Raw genomic sequence first — 22,994 nt, forward strand, 5'->3', positions numbered from 1 at the left:
TTCTCTTCTTGATCTCTTTTTCTTTCAAATGTCCCTCTATCTGTTTTTTTCTCTTTCTTCATCTACCTCCTCCAAGTCCACGTCTCCTGTATTCTCCTCATCTTATCATCTTCCTATTCCTTGATCCTCTTCTGATTCCTCGTCTGTTCCCCTCTGCAACCTCCTCTCCTCCAAAAGTCAATAGCTTGGAGTTGGTAGATGTGTTTTGTGATGTACACCTTTTCCTCCTCACTGCCCCTTACTTTCGCTTGTCTGTTGGGACGTCCCTACTCTCCAGCCCCTCATCTCTTGTCTCCAACCCTATGACCAACGTATAAAGGTGTACATGGATTGGAGAGTCTTTGGAAGTAAGAGTCGACATTTGAAAATAAATTTGCTTTTTTAGTTATTTCCCTGCTCCAATTTTGGATTCATTGATGGCAGTTTGTTAGCTAGAAAAACATTGTGTCCAAAGAAGCTTTTAGCGGTACTCAGGTTTTAGTGTTGGGATTCTTTGCGCCACAATCCAGGATTTCAGAGACCCAACTCAGAACATAATTATAAGTAAGGCAGAGTAACTAACCCACAAACTGTGGCCATAGAGGATGTTAGGCAATGCCATCTTAAATCCAAGAGAAAACATTGGTTGCAACAGTTAATTTATGCAACAACAATTTGCATAAATTAAGACAGACTTGTAGTTATTTATGCCTGAAATTGAAAAATTCTTGATAAACCGTTGACTTTATTTCATGCCCCCCTCCCACCTCCGCTAGCTCCTACCTCAATCAGTTGATGACCCCTCCGCCTGCCAGAGTCCCCTCTCTCAGCAGACAGTGGTCACGCCCCCCTCTCGTTGTGTTTTACAGACGGTAGAGATGAGGGAGATGGGGCGGGACGGGTACTCCGACACTGAGCCCTATCACCCAATGGATGGGCATGGGCGGACCCTCTCCATGCCCCGCCTCTCGGCAGACAACCAAGTGAGCACCTTCATCCCACCATCATCACTAGCATCACCATCATCATCATCACTGTCCATTATTATACCTGTTAGCAGTGAGGACAGTTGAAGTGGATTTAAAAAAGTCTTTCCTTGCATCCTAAAAAGATGAGATGAGTCTGAAATAAACCAAAACTTTTTTTTAAATGTCAAATGTACAGATATGAAAACGTATATCGATTGATATGTTTTTGGCATTTTTTCTTACAAAAAAAATGCAGTTTGATTAATTATTTCTGTATTTCTCTCTTTTTTTAATATATTTTTTCTTATCTGGTTTTATTATTGTAATATACTAATGCATATAATATTAGTTTAACAATGTTTGTAATATAAATCTGCACGATTTAACAGCGTGCTACTAAGATTATATTCATAGAATGGTTTGATGCAAAGAAGCAAAGAGACTTTTGGAAATTCACCTCCGTTTGTCTGGTCTCCCCGTTTGTTTTCCCTCCTTCCCCTTCACCTCCCCTCCACCTCCTCCCTCCCTCACTCTCACCTTCCACTCCTCCAGCAGTAAAGCAAACCGTGTCGGAGGGCTGGATAAGTGTTCTAGATGTATATTCAAATATATATCTAGAAGACCTATATTAATAGAATATTTTGTCCCTTCCAACCTTATCGTCTTCCCTAACCCATTTCCATTAAATCCTTGGTGTGTCTGTCCTGTGTAAACTGTGGCCAGAGTTAGTGTCACTCTTCTGCGATGAAAATGAGAAAATACCCATAAGTGATAAGTACATTCATAAGTGTGATGCTAAAGCGTTTCTGTAGCATTTAAAGCACAAATTCAACCACATTGTGCCCAAATTAAAGTAATATATGAAGTACATAAAGTTTAGGTTGTCAAATCAAATTATATGTGTGTGTGTGTTTGTGTGTCTGAGAGAGAAAGAGAGAAGTGTGGTAGAAGTTCTTGTGGATGATTTTGCGCTCAAAATTTCTCCTGCAGTTTTGGTACTTTTAGCAGACGCTATGCACTTGAGAATGTGACAGTGTGCTTGCCAACAATTTTTGGTTAACCTTAACAGATCATGTCCATATCTGGATGTTAGGATCATAATTTTAAACAAAAGGTGAGGGACAATACAGGGACATAGCATGTATGAAGAAAGTGAGAAAAGGAAACCCTGGTGCTTACATCTTGCAGACTAAAAACAACCACAAATTAGATTTCAAATCTTGCATTGCAGATGGATTACTACTCTGCTAAGTTTCTTTTGTGCTGGCTTTGTATTTTTTATCATTAATGAACTTGCACAACCTTTTTTGTGCCTCTGTTAAATAAAAATAACAATAGGTGCGTTAAAAAAATGTTGGTAAACCTGTTCAGAACATGTGAAGTTTGCTGTGAAGCCTCTGGCTGCAGTTATACACACACACGTTCATGCATATAAGCCCGGCCATACTCCAATATGTCACTCCATCGAGTCACGTTGCTCTCACTTTGGTATGTTGGTTACTCCATGGTGTGCTTCTGAATGTTCATTTAGAGGATGAGGAAGGAGTGTATAAGAGGACTGTGGTACAGAGAAGATGTCAGTTTATTTTCTAGTCATTGTTGGGATTTTAAGTTCCTAACAAATCAGATTTTGAGTGTAAACTCTGCAGCTTGTACTGCTTTTTTCTTAATCAATGACAAAGATATGCAACCAATTATTAGACATTACAACATTATGTAGGTTTATATTAACTTCTTGTCCTCTAAAATATATGTAAATACACTCAAATCTGACAGTTAACACTTTACCCTCATACTGTAGTTATTGTTTAATTTCAAATATGTTATATGCTGCAGTCCAGAGCCGTCATGGCAAAAAAAAGTAGGATCCACTCACTGTCGTCTGCTCCCACAATGTTTCTTTTATTTTTCTGTTGCTGCGCCTGAAGATCTGATTGCAACAGTTAAAAAAAAAAGAAAGAAAATTTGTGGGAGCAGAGAACAGTGTGGAGATTCTACTTTTTGCATGATGTCTCCTCTTTAGTTCAGCACCTGTTGAAGAGTTTTTTGTGTTTCTTTTTCATCTCTACTGTAAAACAAAGCCAACACAACAAAAACTATTTCATACTGCTTATACTCAAAGTCTGCACTGACCGCACTCTTTCTGTATTAATCTTTTCAAATGAAGCATAAACTATCATCAACCTCCCCTTACTGCTCTTTATTTTTGGGCAGCATTTCAACAAGTTTTTCAATTGTCCCAATCTTGCAATCTCTACCCAGTTAGTTCATTAAAAAAAAAGACCTAACACAAGTTTGGTGCGTGTAGTTTTGAGCCCTTTTACTCCTCCAGTAACTATCCTGGTTCATACAGTACAAGTCTTGGTGTTTATGTAATATAATAATTAAATTATAATATCAACATAAAGACAGGTGCTGTGGGAGTGTAGAAAATGTCCAATGTGAATGTATGTGTTTACCTATAAGTGTGTGTGTGTGTCTGTGTGTGTGTGTGTTTGCCTATAAGTGTGTGTGTCTGTACACTGTTACTTACTGTCTTCTAACACTGCTCTGCCTTACAGAGAGCTCACGCTGCTTCGGTAAGTGTGTGTATGAGTGATTGTGTGTGTCTGTTTGTGTGTGTGTGTGTGTGTGTGGATGCACATGCGTCTTATATTGTCCTCTGTCCTCTCACTCGCACACCCACCTCGCTCTTCTGTGTGCGCATTGGCCTTCCTTCGATTAACTGGTTCTCCCTCTCTTTCTCCTTCTTCATGACTTACTTTTGTACTTTTTCTCTTCTCCTTTTCTCACTACCTTCTTCTATCCCTCTCATCTTTTCTCCCTCTCCTTCTATTTTCTCCTCCCGTCCTTCCCAAAACCTATTTATCTCCCCAAAATAATCTTCTTATCCTCCCTGTCCTTCTCTATCTCTGTCATGGTTTCCCATTCCTTCTATCTGTGTATTTGTTTCTGTTTCTGTCTCTTTCTCTTTCTCGATTCTCTTCGGTCCTGGTGACTATGCTACATCGGGCCTATGCTCTGTCTGTGTGTGTGTATGTGTGTGTGTGTGCGTGTGTGTGTGTGTGTGTGTGTGTGTGTGTGTGTGTGTGTGTGTGTGTGTGTGTTTGTGTGTGTGTGTGTGTGCTACACTGCTCTGCTCTACGTATCATCTCTGTGTTTGCCTGCTCTGCAGCGGAGGAGACACAGGCCTCGCGGAAATAACCTCAGTGTATGTACCGCTCTCTCTCTCTCTCTCTCTCTCTCTCTCGCTCTCTCTTTATCCCCCCTTTTCCTTCTTTCTCAATTATTTCTCAAATTGATCGGCATCAAATTGTAGTTGGTGTTTGTTTTGCCTTACGTCGGCTGCTAATTTAGGTGGGGTTGGACTGCAGTAGGACTGTTCAGGTGATGTTAGTTGGACAGTCACAACCTCCATCCATCTGGCATTCAGGACAGTTTAAAGTTATAATCCTTAAGATTTTTGTTATATCACATTTTTGATATTTTTTATTGACAATATCTTTTTTCATCAATAGTAATTCAACATATCTGCATACATTTGTGTAATGCATAGTGTCTGTTTTACCTGTCCTGGTGTTTTTCATCAGGGACGGGTACTACAAATTAGCTTCAGCTAGACGTCCTGTATAGGGGAAGATATCAGTGCAGTCTGATTTTTGTTGATGTGTAAAAATGAATAAAAGACACAAGCACTAAGATCTCTGGAAGACATTACATCATGTTTTAATGAAAGGATATAAAATCAACTCATCCTCTGATGATGCTACCAGCTTATTTGATGAGCGCTCAAGGAGAGTTTGCTGCCCCCTCATGGACAATACATGTGTCATTTCAAACATTGTTCTGGGACCTGTGTTGCTCTTACCACCAGTAACCACAGGTGTCACTTAAACAATTATGACTGAAATTTTGACATAAACGGGGTTTGTGTGACCCAGACCTGGATCTGTCTCACTTTTACCTACCAAATCACAATGTTCACCTAAAATTTTGTTCTACTTATCTAATTTTCTTAGTCTTCATCCATCCTGTTCATCCTTTTTTATGTCTTGTTTAGCCTGTTTTAAAGACATTAATTCCTGAAAGGTTTTGACAGGCATGTGAAACTTCTTGGAAGTCAATGCACTGTGCTTTTGTGCAACTTAAAAGTTAACCAGACATCATCTGAGTTGTTACTGCAGTGAACCCCTCCCATCTGGTGCTCAAAGCTCTTTTAATCAAGCACCGCGGCGTAATTGCCTCTATTGGGATCTACTTTGGTTTACCTCTCCCTTTTTTCTATCTTCTTACCCTGTCAGCTTTTCTGTGAGCTCTTCTAGTCTCTTTCTGTCTTTCTTTCTCCTGCCTTTTCCCCATCTCTCCTTCCTCCCTCTGCTTGTGTTGCGGTTTCTCTGCTCTCCCTTGTTTGTTCCTCTGTGACGGGTTTTCCCCTGGAGTCGTGCTTGTATGCAGCGTGTGCGTGTGTGTATGTTCCTCTGTACGCGTGTTACATGTGTGTTTCAGTCTGTTGCATCGCTGCAGACCGGGTCAACAGTGTATGACAAAAGCATGGACTGGCCTGATGTGGGACTGTTGGCCTGTGCGGGAGGGGATTGGCAGCGTGCCGGCATGTCATTAGTCATGCATGACGTGGCAGAGCCCTGTCTCGCCGTGGAAGTGTTGTACCAATGAGGGGAAATGTTGCTTCAGCAAAACGCTGGCATTAAGTGGTCTGTAAGGTGGAGTGAAAGTTTGAGAAGTTGAGAGCTCATTAAATGGATGTGTCGCGCTCAGCATTTCTGAGTGTCTAAAGTTGGATGACATACTGTTTTTTGTCACTTCTCTACATGTCTCAACTTGGGATGTAATTTGGATACACAGATCACCAGGGTCACAATTCAATGTTATTTTTAGTCATGTCTGAGTGAAGATGTTAATAAAAATATATATATTTCTAATATAAAATGGTAAACATAATCAGAGTGGATCCGGCAGGTTTTTCTTTTTTTTTTTCAGTATTTATGTTCTTTCAAATACAATTTCAAAAATTAATTTATCCACAAATAAACCTGAAATATACAACTATCTGTCTGGAAAAGTAGTGTCACTTTGCTATAAAGGCTACAGTCTGAATTGCAGGTCATGTGACCCGCTCAAGCCCAAAAGGCTTTAAAATAATAAGAAAATGTACAAGTTACTCTTTGCATTATAACAATTTAAACAGATAGTGCTAAATATCTAAAAACATACAACATATTAAGTGTTGTTCATGTGAAAAGTTATTACATCCCTTGTTATTCATGCAAGAGGAGGGGTTGTCGTGTGTAAAAGTAATACACATACATGTGTTGTTCCAAAATAGACACCCAGATTGTTTCAAGCGTGCGTGTGTATGTCGAGCGTGTGCACACATTTAGTAGTGTGCTGCCGGCTATCCAGAGGGCATGCATGGCTTGTGTTAGGCTGCTCAGAGTGTACAGAGTCCGCTGTGAAGTGTGGAGCTCCTCTCAGGACGGTGAATCCTCTTGTGTTTGTCTGAATATTTGTCTGGCCTGCTAGCTTGCAGACTGACGTGTTTGGTCATCAGGGTGATGTGAAGCTTTTTATGGGGGTTCAGAGCGTCAGCAGGGTCCTGTCCCGGTCAGAAGAGCCTGTTATAAACCCAGCAAGAAAATCCAACAAGACCAGTACACATTACATATGATTTGTAGGTTTTGCTGTGTTTTAAAAGTAATAATATTTGACCAAATGCACGAATTTGATGCATTAGATGCTGACACACCTACATTATATGTCAACACATTTACATTATGCAGGTATTAGAGAGTTAAAATAGACTTATATAACCACATATAACTTTTTTCTGCTGCCCCTGTTGACTAATTTTTTTACAGTAACTTCAATTCACAATGCACTTATGTGACAAACAAAGTGTCAAACATTTGGGCCTACTGCACTGACTATGATCAGGATTCTCAGGATTTTGATTTAGCTGATATGATATTGATATGATATTATATACCCCCAACAGAGTAGAATAATCTTTCTTCAGTGCTTTAGAAATTTTCTGGTTGGGTTTTTTCAGTGCTTTTTGACGAGGGTCTTAGGTTATGGAATGATGGTTTGCCTTATTTGCATGGCTGCCATATTTGATTTATGTCATACTCAGTGTCGGGGAAACAATACATATATGAAATGAAAATGCTCAATGCAAGCAGTTTTTGGACAAAAATGAATAAAAATAAATGGCACCATTGTGATGAACAGAGATGCTGATAAGAGGTGCAATTACTACAAATTTCTAAGTTGGTTCCAGCAGAAACAAGATTATGATGATCCATGAGTTCCCTCCAAATCGGCAAGATTTAATTTTTGTTAATCATCAGCTTTTACAGTCTTCTATAGTATTGGTTATGCAGCAATGTGCTTATTCTTAGTGGTGCGTCTTTGACACTCAACTTGTTAATAAAAGCTTCTGTCTAATTTTACGTATCAAAATTAGCAATACAGCAGGGTGACAAATACTAATAATGCTAATGCTATGTGTCCAATCGTCACCACCAACCAACCATCAACCATCTGATGTTCTTATGATATACCAGCTTTGGGATTGGGAAAAAAATATATATCTTACCAAACTAAGAATGACATAAATGAAATATGGCTTCCATGTGGAAAAGTTCAGTAGACTCCTCTGCCTTGTGCATGTGAGGCATGGTTTCTATGGCCTTCCTTCATGCTTGCTCTTCTCTGTCTCTCTGCCCCTATTTCTCTCTTTCTGTCAGTTCCCAGTTATATCTCTGTCTGTTTCATCTCTCCACGTTTTGGTGGAGAAGCATGGTATTACATTACATGTGCTTGTCGAAAGCTCCATAATCGGGGATTTCAGCTTCTACTTTTATAGGGCAAGCTATTTGAATGCTGATTCCATCAATTTTTATTGATTCATGCTTGGTTAAATTGTATATTATCATGGTTTGTTTCAGCCAGATGGGTGCAGGTCACCACACAGGGCAATGCAAGAGGCAAAATATGGATATTATCATAACAAAATGCAACCTGTGAATACCTGAATTGCCCAAGTTGGGTTAACTGCTACCCATCTGGTGCACCAAGAAGATTAAAACATAAAACAAGAGTTCTTTGAAGCTGCTGTGTGACCAAAGTCGAATATTGTCATTAAATAGACACATTCACATTCAGGAACTCATGATATGACAGACATTCGACCATATGCACCTCTGTAGTGGTGTCATACACTAAAGCTGAGGATGGACTCCACCAGTCAGGAGATATTAAATCTCACTTCTTCTCCTCTCTTTCCCCACCTTTTTTTTATCTCTTTTCTCCTCATCTTATCACTTCCTATCTGTCTGTCGCTCCTCCTCTCTGTATTTCTTTCTCTACGTTTCTCCTTCGACCTCATAGACCATCACAGACACCAGTCCGATGCGTCGCTCCACCTCCAGCCTGGTCCACGGGCGCACAGGCCGGGGTGTGAGGCTGGATGACTACTCCCTGGAGAGGGTGGTGTCCGAGGAGGGGAGGCACGGTGGGGGGCGAAGGCACAGGGACAGGAGTCACCGCGCCTCCCAGCGTTCCCTGACCAGATACACCGACGCTGACACGGGTGAGTCACTCACAGGAGGGTTTTGGCGGTTATCTATACCATACAGAAGAAGTACTTTTAATGCCTACTGTTAGATTGAGTATCAGCCTCACATTGTCACTTTCCTTGCTTCTTTTTGGATGGCTGGCTTATTAATTAACTCAGAGGGTCAGGTGTATCAAGTGCTCATGCAAACACTCACAACTTGTTTTCCCCAGGTGGACAAAAAGTTTGTTATTGCAAGTTTAAATTTACAGTGGACATTACATTAAACATGTAGTGATGGTGCTTCATTTTTATAGTGTCTTTTATGTAGATGCAGTGCACATGTACATTGTCATACATTCATATATTGCTGTTTTAGAGCTATTGGACAGTAACTGTCCTGCTCAAGGGCAACTCAATAGCAGTTGTTGAAGCAATTAAGAGCAATCTGTGCTTTTATTGAGCTAAGAGAGCAGAGTTATCACCATATTCACTAAATTTTATGCGAGTCAAGTCTTGGCACAAAGAAGTCCTTGAAAAGAACATTGTGCAAGCAGATAGCCACACTAATTGCAAGTGCAAATTGCATGCTTCAGCTGTAAAACTAATCCAACAAGGCTGCCGCAGTTAAACTCTAAATCCCCTTTATAATTGGAGGGCTCTCTAATCTGATGGAGAATCCTCTCCTCCGCCTCCTGGACGTGGTGGCGATGATGGTGTTTTAAATTACTTTTCTCTGTTTTATATTTGCATTGTTGTAGTTGATAATTGTGTGTATACATGCATTACATTTTTTAAATTGTTTTTAATGTAAATGTGCTTTAAAGGATAGATTCATCATTTTTCCAATCTGTCGTAAAACTGTCAGGTGCCCAAATGAACTTTGAAACAGGTTTTGCTTGCTGTAAACATTTCTCTTCCTGGCCAAATTTTGCTAGCTCCCTCCCTCCCAGCATATTTAAAAAATGCAGCAGAGGACAGTGATTGTAGGGGGCGTGGCCTCATGGCTATACAGTGTGTGATACTGGAAGTAAGGGGACACCAACTGACCACCACTCAGTGTAGCATGAACAAGGATGTAGAGCTGGTAGTCAGAGCTAACCAGCCATGAGCCGCTGCTGTCAGACTCTCCGTGTCTGTGCTGGAAACACAAAGAGTCCGTTGGAGCTTTGACAGGCACTAGAAGCACATTCATGGCCCTTTGTTAAAGTTTCTATGTGGTATCTTTGTTGTAGCTGAGTTAGTGGCTCTGCTACGAGGGGCTCTCCGATGTGTGTGTGTCTCTGTGGGGGAGTGTCAGTACGTAGCTGTAGCCCTGCTGTGTGTGTCTCTGGGGAGCATTTAGGTTGTTAATATTCTCTTTTTATATACATTTCATGACGTAGATAAGTCCCAACTGATCAACTCTATAGCCCCATTTCCATCAAAAGTTCTAGGTACTTTAGACCCAGAGGAGTCCCAATAGTGCAGTCCTGTTTGTGTTTCCCCCGCATCTGAGGAACCAGGTAGATCATGCAAACTAGACCCATGAGGAATTTAAAAATAATGACAGCATTTGAGACACAGTATTAACACACGAGGAAGCGACAAGACAGATTTGTCCTGTTCTCTGTATTTACTGCTGCATGAGTTAGATGTAATGAATGAATGGATGAAAAGGAGAAATGCAGAGGAGGAAAATGAAACTGAAATTAGAGCATCTGTCTCCACAGTATAACATCTGTTGAATGTTTGATGGTTATTTATTTCTGCTTTAGAATGAAACCGCTGTGAAACAATCCGAAAATAACGCTTTATTTCTCTTTCACGGCTTTGTTCTCACTACCGCTGCTCCCTCTCATCGCTTGATCACTGCTGCTCACTTGCTCTCTCTCTCTCCTCTGTCCTCCCCTCATCCTAAACTGGTCTTAAATCAATACTAGAGCACTTCCTCGTTTTATGAATTAAGCGTCACACAAGTTGAAGCAGCCATGCTGTGTGTTTGACCAATCAGCGACGGTCATTCCTGCAAAACCTGCCCCCAAAGTTCCTGTACTTTTGGAAAGTATTACCCCCCAAGCAGGGACTTTTTGAGGGGTAAAACAATCTCCCTGAAACTAAATATAGACCCTGGTCCCTCCAGTGGAAACGAAGGTCGAGGAACTGAGTTCCTCAAAAGGTTCTTAGTCCCTGGGGAAAGTTCCCACAGTCAAAACACGACTTATGTCGCCATTGGCCTTGCAAGGTTAAGGGCTGATTTAAAACAGTAGGTAGGGTGTTGGGCAATTTCTTATATAGATTTGGTAAGAAATGTCAATATTAACACCAGCACTGATGTGTTTCATCACAGTACAGTCATATCATTTAGTTTACAACTCAAAAACACGTTTAAGTGTGCAGTACCTCTTAACCCTTTAACATCCACTCTTTTTTATAGAATTTTGGCCTATTTTGGCATACTCAAATGGAAAAGCTTATAACAGAAGAACTGTAAGGCCATGATGCATGTATTAGGCTTCATTTGACAAGTAACATCTTCTAGTTTCTGGAAATGTGTTTGTTTAGCATGTGGCTAAAACACAAACAAAACTACACCAGTTCAAATAAGGCTAAAAAAAAAGTGTTTTTGGTCGTCGTCTATAATGAGTCATATTTGAGTAACAATAATTAAGACATGCTTTATGCCAGAACTATGCAGAACACCGTATACCTTCCACATCTTGTCAACCTGTATAAAATTCCAGACCTCTAGGCCTAACCTTATGGGGGCTAAGGAGTTTTTAGTTTGTGGTGTCACTGGTGTCCCTGAACCTCTTCAATCATCTCAAATTGGCCCAATTGTGCCCATTGCTTTGACTCATTACTGCGTGATGCTACCGCTATCAACTGGCTTAAGCGGGTCACCGGTGACCCAGTGGATGTTAAAAGGTTAAAGAGATCCCCACCAAACGTGCTTACAATGTAAGTGATGAGAGACAAATACACAGTGCCTGTTTTGTGCAAATGTATATATACTCATTTGGACAGCTGAAGCTTCAGATAAACTTTTAAATACATTGCTCATCACTTATATTCACTTCACATACATCACTTATATTGTAAGTGCATTATGAAGGGATCTTCTAATGGTCAGTATGAACAGGAGGAATGATTCACTGTTCATTTGGGCACCTTACTAACTAATTAACTCTGTCGTTTTAAGTGGCTCTTTAGCCTTTTTCAGATATGAAAGAAACAAGGTTTATCAGTGTTACCATGTGTGTTGCAGTGGTATGAAAAGCTGTTCTAAATTACCATTTGGTATTTTCAAATGTAAACTGAGACATCTCCTTGCTAGGTCTGGGCACAGACCTCAGCACCACCACGCAGTCGGGCGACTTGCCACCCAAGGAGCGTGAGCGGGACCGCGGCAGGACCAAGGACCGTCGTCACCACCATCACCACCACCATCACCACAGCTCCATGGACCAGGAACGTTACGGCCCCGACCGCCACGACTACCCCCACAGGCATCCTCACGACCGCCACTGGTCCCGCTCACCCAGCGAGGGGCCTGATGGACGGGGTCACAGACAGGTGGGCCAAAAAGACACCAAGATCAATGCCAAGGGTCACAAAATATTGGGGACGATTTCTTAATACTGTCTTTCTTGTTTTTTCTTGTTAATTTCACTTGTAGAATCCTTTATATACAGCTTTTTTAGTCAACACAGGTTGGATTAAAGCCCTAATAGCCTCGAGGATGTTCTGTACTGTCATTATGGATACTTCAGTGCTGACAGTGGTACTTAACATCATACCTGTTACACTCAGTAGGAAAGGCTTTCTTAGGTATTACTCCAAATACTTTTCAGATATTTGACTGTTTAAAGTCTAATGAGCTGTGTTTGTAATAGATCAGTATATCTGTTAAATGTTACAGAAGTGATCTTAACCCCTGCCTTTTGTTCACACATCAGCAGACTGTTTATTTATCCAGTAAGAGTTCACACCAAGTTATTTCACATACACCTACTTATGGATATCAATCTCTCTTTTTTGTGTTATGCTTTTTTCTTTGTCACTGTTTCTCTCTCTGTCCATTTTTCTTCAATGTGACATGTGGCTTCTTGGTGTCAATTTTTTGCCTCATCACTGTTTTTGAATGATTTTCAATGGTGTTTATCTCTACTTTATCTATCTATCTATCTGCCTTTCTATCTTTCTGTCTTATCTGTCTATCTTTCTATCTATCTTGATCTTTGATTCACCACCACTCTGCTCTACTCTGGTCTCCGTTGTTGTTGTTGTTGTTGTGGTGCGTTTTGATTTTCCTTGTTTACATTTTGCTGTAGGGCAGTAGTTCGGTGAGCGGCAGCCCGGTCCCCTCCACCTCGGGGACCAGCACTCCGCGGAGAGGCCGTCGCCAGCTGCCCCAGACCCCCGCTGTCCCCCGTCCACATGTCACCTACTCCCCCGCTGTCCGCAAGCCCAGTTATGGCCCTCCGGGGCCAGGCCGCCTGCGCTCACCTTCACCCCGACACTTCTCCCCACCAGACCATGACAGAGGCTACCACCACCGACCCCCGTCACGCCACGGCTCTCCCCACCACGGGGGCTCTTCGTCCAGGCACGGTTCGCCACGCTCCCCTAGACACCAGTCCCCACGTTCGCCCCTCCACGGCTCGCCCAGGTCCCCTCACCGAGGCCGCTGGAGCGGACCTCCACCTGGGGACAGCCTGGAGGGCGACGGGCCTTTCTATGAGCGTGACTACGAGTACGAGCGGCACCATGAGCCCCCTGCCTATGAGCAAAGCCTCTCCCATGGCAACCCACACCCACATGGGGGGAATCCTCACCCACACCCACGCTCACCTAGGACTGCCCGCCACGGGCCCCCTCCGCCCCCTCACCCGCATCCTCGCAGGGTTCCCAATGGCTATCGCTCATCTTCACCTTCACCACATCGGCGGGGACCACCCGGGGCGCCCCCCCACCCACACCACCGCCCACCCCATGCCCGAGGGCCCCGCAAGGGCCTGCATGAACCTTATAGTGAGACGGATGAGGATGACTGGTGCTAGCGACCACAGGGAGCGAGGGATAAGGGCAGAAGAGGAGAAGAACAGCAGCCTCCAGTGCTCTGGCCATGAACATGTAGACTTTTAACGAAGCAGAGGTGGTGGAGGAGAGGTTGGGGGGGATCGGACGTCCTCCAAACCCTCCACCTTCACCCCTTGGACTCAAAATGTGAGGAAGGGGCGGAGGGGAGGGGGGTGATGGTGCTGCAAATAGCTTTTTACACATTTTGTGTAAGACTCAAATCAGTGACAGAGCAGCAGACGGAAAAATCGATAAAGAGACAGCCAAGACAACTAGGGCAACGCCTGGGCACAGTTTACCTCTCCCTCTCTCAGTCTCAGAACTACACTTCCCTGAATTCTCCAGCAAGGCCAGGCTGCAGGAGGAAGAGAGAAGTGTGGGAACAGGAAGCGAGGGAGAAGCATGTCGTTGTTAAAAAAAAAAAAAGAAAAAGAAAAAAGAAAGGCCCGGGATTATCGCGGTTTACGAGGCCTAAAAGCACTTCTCCCAGACTGACACGTGATTGGTTCGTTTTGTCAGATCTGTGCTGTTTGTCGCTGGCCAGTCTGCTACTGTAAAAGCCTGAAAATGAGCTGGAACACAGAGTCCACTGCTTCGACTCTGCTCCTTAACAGATACTTTTAAAGGAAAATAAATTAATAAAAAGCCAGGACCCCCTAACCCTTACATGCCAAGCTATGCCTCCAGAAAAATCAAAATTGAACAATGAAGAACAAAATGAAACTTTACATGACAAACAATGAAAAGAAAAAAAGGGAGAACAACCACTTTATCTTTAACCTTTTCCTTTCCAAGGGACATAACCAGGAAGCTCCGCCTATACTGCAAAAACCAGCCAATCACAGCGCTGGCTGATATTTGATGAGTTTTATCATCTCTGTTTACTGTTAAAGACTCACTTAATGCTGACGGAACTGGTGTGACATCACTTCCTGTCTGGTGGTGGAAGTGGAGGGGGACGGGGCACGGTGTGAGCTCACTTCCTGTTCCAGTACACTTTGGAGGGAGGGGGGGTGGGCTAAGATAACTAGAGAAGGGAGTCGGACACTTCGTCGAGCCCCTCCCTCCTCGGTTACTCGACTCGGCGCACGGCGAAGAATAACCCGACAGGGATTGACATCACACGGTTGAATGGGGCGGAGGAGAGGAAAGGAGGGATGGGGAAAAAGACTAATTTCTTCAGTATTTCTTCTATCAATTACTTCTCCTTCTTGTTCTTCTTCGGACATTGGAGCTTGGTTCTTCTGTTGCATTCGCTCAGCCTCCTTTGATCTTTTTCGGAGTCCAAAATTTGATGGAAACCTGCATGATTGATTAAATACATACTAGAGAGGAAACCTAACTGGTGTGGGTGGGACCTGGGGGCTTTATAGGAAACTTTGCATTTAGGTTTACAAAAGAAGTTCTCTTTTCTCAGACTCTCTCTCTCTCTCTTTTACACCTCAAAAACGGTTTTCGCTTACTTTTTAACCCAGAACAGGCTTCGACAGTCGGCTGTTTTGTTTGTCTCAGTTTTCTGCCGATAAAGTTTAAAACCTACGTTTCAACGACCTGTTAAAAGACAGGAAGCGCTGCGGGATCACGTTCAATTTTCCCGCCGCACATGAGGAACAAGAGCGAGAAAGAGTAGAGAGAAACGGACTTCTTCCACACTTGATTTATTATTGTTAATGATGATAGTTTTATGAATAATTATATCAATGTCAATGCAAAATGACGATGACAATGATGATGATGATGATGATGATGATGATACTGATGATGATTGATTGATTGATTGATTGATTGATAGAACCTGTTGCTGTAGATTTGTTGTCATGTTATTTGGAGTTCAAGTATGCTATGTCTCATCTCGTTTACATCCGTTATGTTTTTATCCCCACGTTCCAACAACGTTTACTGGGTTCCTGATGCCTTCCTGCAACGTTTAGGGGCAATGGTGGCTTGGGAACATTCACTTAGCAGCGTTGCGTGTTGTAACGCAACTGTTATGATACACTCTCTTCAGAATGGTGGAGGTGGAGGTCAGGGGAGTCTCAGTACCTGACTTGCATTAATTCATGGGGTCAGTACTCTTGTCAAGCCAACCCAAAGATCAAGAAGTTTTTACACCGCAAAGGTTTCAGACCAGCCTGATCACACTACTCTCTTGTGTAGATCAGTTGCCGGCAGTGACAGCACAGTATTGGTGGTACAGTGTTTGTGTCAGTCAGTATTAGGTGGTGGTGTTCTCTTTTTTTTCGCCATCAGGGGGCAATTATCAGCAAACATTATCCTCCCTACCTTCCCCCTCTACAGGACAGCCTCCAGGCCACATCCTGGTTTCTAGACCTGAAGTAAACCACCCTTCCACTTATCTGATTCTTATACCTTTGTAAGATATACAGATGAAGTCTAGTCCTAGTCAGGGGACGTGGATGTAGCCTGGGAGATGCCATATCTGTCCATATGTCCTTCCGTCCGTCCGTCCTTCTGTCTGCCTGTCTGTGCCAATGCTGACCTCCCCCTCCAACCCCTTCTCTCAGGTCTGGATAACCAAGTCACCAAATCTCAACAGTCCAATCGTAAGAGGTTGTAGTAAGGCTGAAACCTCCTCTGCCAAAAACCAACTTAAGTATCCACCTAACGCTTTTCCTCATCTATCTGTCTCTCTTTTTCTTTTTCTGTCCATTTGCGTTGACATCTGTTCTTTAAGCTTGCCAGGGAGCGACACTGAAGATACAAAAGGCATTACAGGACAGAAACATTTAGGAATTATTTCATCCTTATTGTTATGAGGGACAACAATTATTGAATATTCAATAACTCTAGGACAAGATGATAAAGTATAGATAAATATAGATGATAACCTACAGATAAATCTAGATATAATAACGTAGATGTAGTTATAGATAACAGAGTATAATTAGAGTTTCAGATATTTATTTATTTTGCATACCGTTCATGCTCATGACACGGTCGACGATCTAGCTACTCTTGAAACCTTGCACTGTTTTCTTCGCAGTCGCAGAGGCCAGAAAACAAACCCCAGTCCACGTGTTTTGACTCTATGCAGACCTCATAAGCATCCTCATGGTATTATTTCGGAGGAGAAACTGCAACGCTGTGGTACTGTAAACGGATCAGTGTAACAGGAACAAGCGGATCTGAGAAAATATGAAGATTGACACCACTTTTGCACACGTCACTTGACATAACACCCACAGTGAAACCCCCTTTCTTTCATGTACCTCAGTCTCTGTCTTTTGATCCCTTCTTCCTCCCCATCTTTCTCTCTTCTCCCGAAATGTGTTGCCTCCAGGCCTAGTAGTTGAGCATAATGTAGTGAAAATGGGGATGGGGGGGTTTTGTTTTTGTTGATTGTTTATTTGTTTGGCGGGAGTCGAGGGGCGCAAACCTGAACCCCTCTGCCTTTACCTCCTTTCCTTTGGGAGGTTATGGCAAGCGGGGTGTTTCCCCAAAACCCCCTACAGAGCCGCAGTGCCTTCTGTATCAGAGTCACATTTATCACCCCCCAATCTCCTCGCCCCTTGCCACCCCGATCCATCCCCCCTACCCTCTGTAGTAGACAAGATCAACCACACTACGCCTTAAAAGTCGAGTTCCACTGGCTCCCATGCTAGCATTGAAACAGGGAGAGCTGTGATTTTGAGACTGGGCCATGGCGAGGAACTAGCCAAGAGACTAGACTTGACATAGAGAAATCACATCTGGTATGTGCTAAATCGCTTAAATGCATCACAGATTTTTGTAAAGGCTGCCAAAATTTAAAAAAAAAAAAAAAGGATCCAAGATCCATACAGATCATCATTAATATACCAGAGGCTGCTAGCAAGCTAGCCCACTTGGCTTCACCTCCCTGTCAGGCGTGGCACAAGGGCGCCATTTTGTGTCCATCCCAGAGATGTCCTGGGTCCAGTTTCAGGCGGTGTAGAGGTTTACAGAGGTGCAAAGCGGTTTGCTTACTTCTCAGGTCCCTCTAGAGTTAGGTAGCTAGTTAGGTAGACAATGTAGAGAAGAGTCAGCTACAAAACAAGCAGGCCTCAGATGAGTTATTGTATGGTTTTACCTGGCATGGCGTCAGACGTTGTAATGTTGACCCCCCCTCCCCTCTCTCCTTTCACTAACCTACATTACACACTCTGACCCCTCACCTCCCCATCAGCAGCCTGCCGGCGCACCTACACTCGACGCCAAGCGTGTTGACAGACAGGCAGGAACAAACCACCTCCATTTTGGCTCCTCAACACCACTCGCTTGTCCAGAATTGTAACAGCGGATCCAAAATGGCCGACACACAACACTGCCCTTGTGTGAAAGCATGTTGTGTGTGTGCTTTTCCGAGAACAAATCCCATTCTTTGGAAAAAAAAAAAAAAAAAAAAAGTGAACATCTGATCTTTCGTTCTTTGTTTTTGTTGTCGTTTCAGTGATTTCTTTGAACGGGGTTTGGGGAGGGTTGCAAAGTCTTTGCTCAGTCATTCGCTTTCTGTGTCTCCACCTTCGGCTTTTGTCACCCATCTCTCTTTAACCTCTGACTTATTTTTTTTTCTTTTCCTCTTCATCCTGGGACGAAGGAAAAATAACAAACGCACCACCCCATCCACTCAGTCGGCTGTGAAATTGTGTCAGTGGGTCAGTCATGAGGCGATGTGTCGACAAAAACACGAATAAGGGCTCTCTTTAAAAAAAAACTACACAGTGGGTTTTAATGTACAGTAGTGCTGCCAAAAGTTGTGCTTATGTAGCTGAAGCCACGCCGTGGTCTCCCCTTTGTACAGCACTAGATGTGTGCATGCGTGTGTGTGTAGGGGGTCAAGAGCGAGGCAGGGAGGGAGGGGTGGGGGGGGTCAAAAGGCGACGAAAGAGATTTTATTGATGTAGGGATCCTGTTTTGGGTGGAGAGGGTGAGTTTTTTGGGGAGGGGGGGGGAGCAGCGGCAGAGGTCGTAGAGATGTTAACACACAATTTCACAATGGCACTGGACCACTTTTCGGGCTCATCCTCATGCTCAGAAGCCATTTTGTCACCGTCATCCGCCCACGCTTGGTCCCAATGTGAGGGGGGCAGGGCTACTGCTGCGACAGGGAGACATTTACTCTGTGTGTGTGTTTGTGTGTGTGTGTGCATTTTTTGTTACCTCTTGGGGACCTTTTTCAGTATAAACACCAACCTTGTAGGGACCAGTGGTCGTCATGGGGACCAAATCCCAGTCCTAATGAGGCAAAACATCATTTCTGAGGTCCTGGCTGAGGTTAGGGGTGAGGTATGGATTGAGGTTAGGTTAAGGTTAGGGTTTTGGTTTAGACTGTCCACAATGAAAGGAAGTCAATGCAATGTCCTAACAAGGTCAGCTGTGCAAACTTGTGTGTGTGTTATTGATAAATCTGGCATTTCTTTATTATTAGTCATTTAGTCTGTAAAATATCAGAAATTAATTTTTTTAATTTAATTTACAATAATGCCAAGTTTGATCTGATTTGTCTAATTTTAATTGTATTTGCTGCAAATTAGCAGTTGAGCTAAACTCAGCACATTTACAAACATATTACTAAAATGTCAATAAGACAAGATAACAAAAGATTAGATAGAAATTTACTTTTTCTGGAGAAAATGTTTGTGTCCAAGAGGCTCAGTATACATAGTATTTCTAGTAACATAGTATAAAATTTAAATAAAGGTAGATTAATAATACGAATTCAGAGTACCAGTTACTATGTTATGAAAGGTGAATCTATATTACTGTAAAACTATTATGCACATTCGTGTTAATTAATATGCACTATCCTCTATATATAAACAAATAGATTATGATGAAGATCACATTTTCCCAGAGCCCAAGATGAAGTAAATATATAAAAGTTCAAAAGACAAAGATTTATCTGGCATTTTTACCTCACAAATTCAGAAAATTTTGAAATTATTAATCAATTGTAAAAAAAATGGTTAATTTTTTGATGATCAACTAATCAGTTAATTGGCTAATTTTCAGCACTATTTGAGTGCGTCTGGCTGTGAGTATGAATGCACAAGGAAGTCATGTACGAGTGAGTAAACCTGCATGTGTTTGTCAGTTTATTGTGTGTGTGTGTGTGTGTGTGTGTGCGTGTGCGCATGCATAGTGTCCTGACACCATCAGCTACAGTAGGTAACCCTCAGTGCCTTACACTGTACAGGACACTATCATTTCTCCACCGGAGACAGTCGCAGCGCACACATGTAAGATGTTACTGTCCTCATCACCATATTCTTCCCCCTCCCTCACCTGCTCCTCACCCCCTCATCTGATTCAAGCCTGGATGGGTGAGAGTGAGAGTCGGGATTGATGTGAGGGAGTCGGTAGATAACCCGCTCTCTCCCTCTCTCCCATGCCATCTGTTGTATATTTTGGCTCTGTAATTCTTGTGTATATAACAATCTATAAAGTTTCTGAAAAACTCATCGTGTTCATTTGCTGTTGATTAGTTCTGTCCTCATCTCACTTTTCTTTCTTCACTGTATCTTCCTCCTCATTCTGCTGACTCCACTGCATATCTACTTGCAGTATCGTTCATGAACACAAGGTGGTGGGATTGAGCTGTCGTCGTCGTCTTCGCTCATTGTGAAAGCTGTGTGTGTGCATTGCGCTGTGCTGTGTAGGTTGAATGAGTTCATGCTTGTGTGTGGGTGTTTTGTCTGCAGTGTGTGCCTTCAGTTCTTTGTGGAGCCCATCAGGTATCAGGGCTGAATTTATTGATGATTTCTGCACATAAATCAGTGAATCACTCACTGGAATAAATACTCATTTGTATTCTAAAATTACGTAAATGTGCACAAATTAACAGAAGAGAATCGGTGTGTTATTCCATAAAGCATGTTTAAAGCTGCACTAATCATTTCCTGGCCACTTCCGGGCAGAGGAGCTCATAACCTGAAGCCAGGTATATTATCTCCCTATAAATTGGTTATGGCTAAAGTGTTAGCAAACAGTTAGCTTCCGACACATCCTTCAGACACAGAGTAACATAAGCATTCATTTGGAGTTGTGTTTTTGTCCACCTGATGAATGTAAGCCCAATATTCAGTCTCATTTTAGCTTTGTTTTGGTCTCCACCAACTTCTAAGAAGACTTCTTGCTCTTATGCTGCTAGATTTTCAACTTTTTTCACTGGCTAGTCACTAACTTTGCTTGTTTGTGGGGCTTAGCAGAGAGTCAACAAGGAGTACTGAAGCAATGTAGCATGAAAACAGTTTAAGAGAGCGTCAAGGCGATTAATGTACTCAATGCGATAACTTATCGATACTAATTTGAGTGAATAAGTCCAGTAATACGTCTGTGCCTCTATACTGAAACACAGCTGCGAGCTGGATGCTAACAGTATTGATTTAAAGGCAGAATTTATTCATGTGAGGAAGGAAAATTATAGATTTGTGAGCACAAATGATCAAAAGTTTAACCCCTCATACTTGCCGAGCTCCATACTTCCCTGTTCTCTCTCTGTACTTTACTTCTCTACAGTAAAAATGACTCCTGTGAGACATGGGTGAAGTGTCTCCTTATGTCGCCATAGCAACCCTCAAGGCCCGCTCTCTTTCTGTCTTTCTTTCTCTTTCCCTCTCTCTCTCTCTCTCTTCTCCATTTGTTTCCATCACCATCATTACTGGAGACAAGTTGCTTCCAGAAGATCTGTCCTCAACGTTTAGCTCTCACCTCTCTTCAGACCTTCCCTAGACCTCTCTCAAAACATCTCAAGGTGCCACAAGATCAGGAGATCAGCAGGATCTTTTTTTTTTTAACCCTTCGGAGCTTAGATTTGAGCTTTTTCTTGCCATCAAAAGGTTAGATTCCTTGTTGCATCTTTACGTTTAGTCAGAGAAGATTGGTGAAGTTGACTGAGGGTGCAAACACATCGACAGTTCATTGCAACAAAACAGACAAATTTTATTTATTTGGCTTTTGTACTTGATAGTTTTAGGCTTTCGAAGGCCAAAATGAACCATTAGCTCCAGAGTTTTCATAACCTGTCATCCAAAAGGAGTTAATAGTAGTAAAAAGTAGTAGAAAGTCAATTCCAGAAATAAAATCTAGCCAAAAATTAGGGATATTTTTGTCGGTTCTTCTAGGATTTCTTCAACAGTATCCATACTGGTTTACTCTTCGATCCAACATGTTAACTTACGTGACATCACAGTATAACAAATAATACACAGTATTTGTGTGTTAAAGTATTTTATTACAGCTGTAAGTGGCGTTGGCTGCATTGAACAAACCAAACTAAAGTAGTAAAAAGCTACAGACTTGGAAGTAAACCGCCCTAAACACGCTTATCGTGAGCAGAACCAGACGTGACAGACGGTGAAAAGAATCAGATCTCAGATACAAAGGGTTAACGATCACAATTTAAAAGGATCTAAACACCGAGGGGATAAAAGCGTAGTTGGTCCAGATGCTTTGAGGAAACTCTCTGAAGCAACTACCATCCAACCATCCATCCCATCAACACGCAAACCATCCGACACTCGACCCAGTAGAAACCGAACCAGTGCCACAGTAGAAAACCATACAGGATTCACTCAGCAAGTTGGGGATAAAAGAGAAAAAATAAACATACATGGCAATTTAAGATAAAAGAGAAGTATTTAATTACAGATTTGCATGTGCAATGTGCATGCCACTATGTGGGGTAACAAGTCAACTTCAGGAATTAAAAAAATAAATATAAAGAAAAAAGTATATATATGTAAAAATATATATAGATAGATGTTTTTAAGAGCAATGTGTTTCTTTTTTCTTCTATTTTTAAAAACAAAAAATACAAAAAACCTGACCAAAAAAAAAAAAACAAACAAAAATGAAAAAAAAAAAAATCATCCTGACAAAAAATGGAAATGACTTTGGTGATGAAATCAAAGAATGTTTGTTTGTTATATTTGCCAGTTATTTCACGGGAGAAACACCGTGGGGGAACAAGGATAGATAACACTTTAACTAACATTACAACAAAAAAAAAAAAAAGAAAAAATGATTTTAAAAAGGGGGAGAAGGAATACAAAACTTTTCCTTGATGAAAAACAATCCCTTTGAGAGTAAAGAGCTGCCTGAACCTGAATCTGGTGATGTTATTCCCGTTTATTCCGGCTATGAAATCCCTTCTTTCTCTCTCCCTCTCTTTCTCTCTTTCTCTGACCATCTCTTTCTCTCCCTCTGTTTCTTTCTCTATCTATCTCTGCTGTTTCTACCAGTGCATTTTGTAATTTCAAACAGAATTCTTCCTAAAGAACCTGAATAAACCAGAGAGAATGCATTCTACCCATCCTCTAGTCTGCTTTATTGATCCTGCAACCACACGCACAATAACACACCTGAATAGTCTGATGACAGATGTAAAGGTTCTCACTTGAGTAAATGTAGTTTTTTTTCAGATGTATTGA

The 22,994-nt window shown here is 42.1% G+C and overlaps 1 protein-coding gene across 1 annotated transcript in view; it reads left to right on the forward strand.

Moving 5' to 3' along the window:
- The window catches only part of cacna1ab (calcium channel, voltage-dependent, P/Q type, alpha 1A subunit, b), a 100,060-nt gene extending 81,653 nt beyond the window's left edge, over window positions 1–18,407 (forward strand). The window contains exons 43-48 of the mRNA XM_042399849.1: window positions 849–962; window positions 3,509–3,526; window positions 4,123–4,158; window positions 8,358–8,559; window positions 11,840–12,078; window positions 12,837–18,407. Of these exons, the coding sequence (XP_042255783.1) occupies window positions 849–962; window positions 3,509–3,526; window positions 4,123–4,158; window positions 8,358–8,559; window positions 11,840–12,078; window positions 12,837–13,565 (1,338 nt within the window). The 3' untranslated portion in view covers window positions 13,566–18,407. The remainder of the gene's footprint in view (window positions 1–848; window positions 963–3,508; window positions 3,527–4,122; window positions 4,159–8,357; window positions 8,560–11,839; window positions 12,079–12,836) is intronic.
- Window positions 18,408–22,994: the final 4,587 nt, after the last annotated feature.

This window comes from Thunnus maccoyii, chromosome 2 (genome assembly GCF_910596095.1).
Source record: "Thunnus maccoyii chromosome 2, fThuMac1.1, whole genome shotgun sequence".
NCBI classification, from domain to species: Eukaryota; Metazoa; Chordata; class Actinopteri; order Scombriformes; family Scombridae; genus Thunnus; species Thunnus maccoyii.